The sequence below is a fragment of the Anarrhichthys ocellatus genome, unplaced genomic scaffold (assembly GCF_004355925.1).
Source record: "Anarrhichthys ocellatus isolate YVR2014 unplaced genomic scaffold, GSC_Weel_1.0 scaffold143, whole genome shotgun sequence".
NCBI lineage: Eukaryota > Metazoa > Chordata > Actinopteri > Perciformes > Anarhichadidae > Anarrhichthys > Anarrhichthys ocellatus.
Window position 1 is genome coordinate 87501 of NW_022280173.1, and position 2238 is coordinate 89738.

The 2238-nt window shown below is 43.4% G+C and overlaps 1 protein-coding gene across 1 annotated transcript in view; it reads right to left on the reverse strand.

Annotated features, from left to right (window-relative positions):
* hyou1 (hypoxia up-regulated 1) overlaps positions 1 to 2238 on the reverse strand; it is an 18482-nt gene that overhangs the window by 3842 nt on the left and 12402 nt on the right. The window contains exons 15-18 of the mRNA XM_031877656.1: positions 1852 to 1950; positions 1526 to 1699; positions 141 to 304; positions 1 to 56 (exon numbers count right to left, since the gene is read on the reverse strand). The exon at positions 1 to 56 is cut by the window's left edge and continues 32 nt beyond it. Coding sequence (XP_031733516.1) covers positions 1 to 56; positions 141 to 304; positions 1526 to 1699; positions 1852 to 1950 — 493 coding nt within the window. The remainder of the gene's footprint in view (positions 57 to 140; positions 305 to 1525; positions 1700 to 1851; positions 1951 to 2238) is intronic.

Here is a 2238-nt window from a genome sequence, read left to right on the forward strand (position 1 = left end):
TCAGTGACTTTTCCCTTTCCTGTTTGGCCAGGTCTCTGTCTGTCAAATCCTGCAGCCTGAAAAGATACAAAGAATTGTCTGTCTAAAACGGAGAACCGAAAAAACACGAGAGCTGACAGAAATAGAAATCGCTGCTTTACTTCTTCTTAGAGGAAGTGACATCATCTGCCGTGGGGTTCAGGATGTCGTTGATGACGAGTTCCACCAAGATGTCATCAGCAATCTTGCTCTTTTTTTGAGGTTTTGCCTTTTTCTCTGCATCCTTCTCTGCCTCAGCATTCTCAGATTTCTCTCCATCCTCATCCTTTACCAACAGACATGCGGTTACTTTCAACACCAAGTCGGTTATTCTTTTTGAATATAGATTTCCTCCAAGTGCTATGCAGACCCACCCCACAGACAGTCTGATGAATTCACATCAAAGGGATTCTCAGGCCATGTCCACACTACTACGTTTACATTTGAAAACTCATGTGTTTTGCTACGTTTACACTGAGCGTCCACACTACACCGGCGTTTTTGAGCACGAAAACGGAGGAGTTTGAAAACGCTGCTGAAGACGGATAAGTTTGAAAATGATGACGCCCACACACATGTTCGCTACTTGATTGGTTCTTAGCAGTCATGACGAGTCCTTCCCTGATTCGTCACACCCCTATCATGTGACCGTTTCCCGGAAAATCATAAACAGCACTGATTACCGATCGACTACCAGGTTAATTTAACATGGACAACTGATTACAGGTGTTGCTGACCTTGTTGTCTTTACTAGCAGCTGTTGTCCAGTTTAACTCATTTTTGCGGAGGAAGCAGCTGTTATTGGAGCGACTAGTGAGCGGCGTGACCAGCGGTGTTATCAGACCTACGGAGCGGCCGTCTGAAGTCACGGTTAGCAGCTTTAGGGAGGGTGATGGACACAAAACGGAGGACTTTCCTGTCCTTATTAATGCTAATTGTGTTCTGCACAACTATTGTGAAGTCTGCAGATAAAATGTAAAGGAACAAAAGCAGTAATTGCTCTCCAGTAGGACAGAGACTTCAGCCACCAGCAAAGCTACGAGTGAGAACAGACAACGAAACCAAGAGGGAACGAGTGAGAGACGTGTGTTGACCACATTTATGGAACCATAATCTAGTAAACTTTTATGTGCAAGTGCTCATCTTAAAGTAAGTTTGATGTGTGAGAGATAGATAGCGCAAGACCCGCAGTGCTGTAACCAAGTCTGAAAAATAAAACTTCTAAAACTTTCCACGAAATGTGTCTGTTTGAGTTTATAGAGGAAGATCTTGAGTATCAAACACGACCTTTCATTAAAGACTACTTTATTACTCGGTCGTATTTTTTTTTAACTAAGCAACCAATCTACTTCCTGTTTACACCGCCACCGACCCACATGCCCAGTGTACGTGAATAGTAATGTGATATTTGTTTTCAGGCGTTTTAGTCTGGACTGAGATCGTTTTTGTTTTAAAACTCGTAGTAGTATGGATGTAGCCTCAGAGAGAGATGTGTAACAGACCTTACCTTGGCATCAGTCTTGCTTCCTGCCTCCTCCGTCTTCTGCTGACTTTTCTCTTCACCTGCACTTTTCTCTTCATCTTCCTGCTTCTCTTTGGCAGCCTCGTCCTTCTCGACCTCATCCTTACTGTCCTCTTCCTTGCCGTCCTTTCCAGACTCTGGAAGCACTTCCTCCTCGTCCTGGACACAGGAAAAAATGTTAGCTACAATCTCAGGCCGGGCACATCTGAGCATCATCAATATGTTGTCAAACCTAGGTGCAGCAGTGTGAAATCTGTGTATGGTTAATAAACATACCCCTGAGCCTGCCTAACTGATAGAGCTACAATTACCTGGACAGGTTCAGTTACATTTGAGGCGGGTTCTGACGATCCTCCTCCAAACAAGGTGGAAATGGTGTTACCCAGTTCTGAAGGAGAGCAAAGTGCAGGCTCAGTTAGTCAGTAATAATGAGTCCTATAAACTAAAAGACAGGCTGTAGAACTACACGAGTCAGTAATCATGTTACATGTGAAACATGTAGCACTTTCAAAGTGTTACTCCTGAATAACGTTCTAAAAGCTGCTACAAAGCAGTCATCTCAGATGAGCAGTACACTCTTGGCCAAAAGTTTTGAGAATGACAATTAGTCTGCTGCCTCAGTTTTTATGATGGCAATTTGCATATACTCCAGAATGTTATGAAGAGTGATCAGATGAATTACTAGTAAGATTGCACCT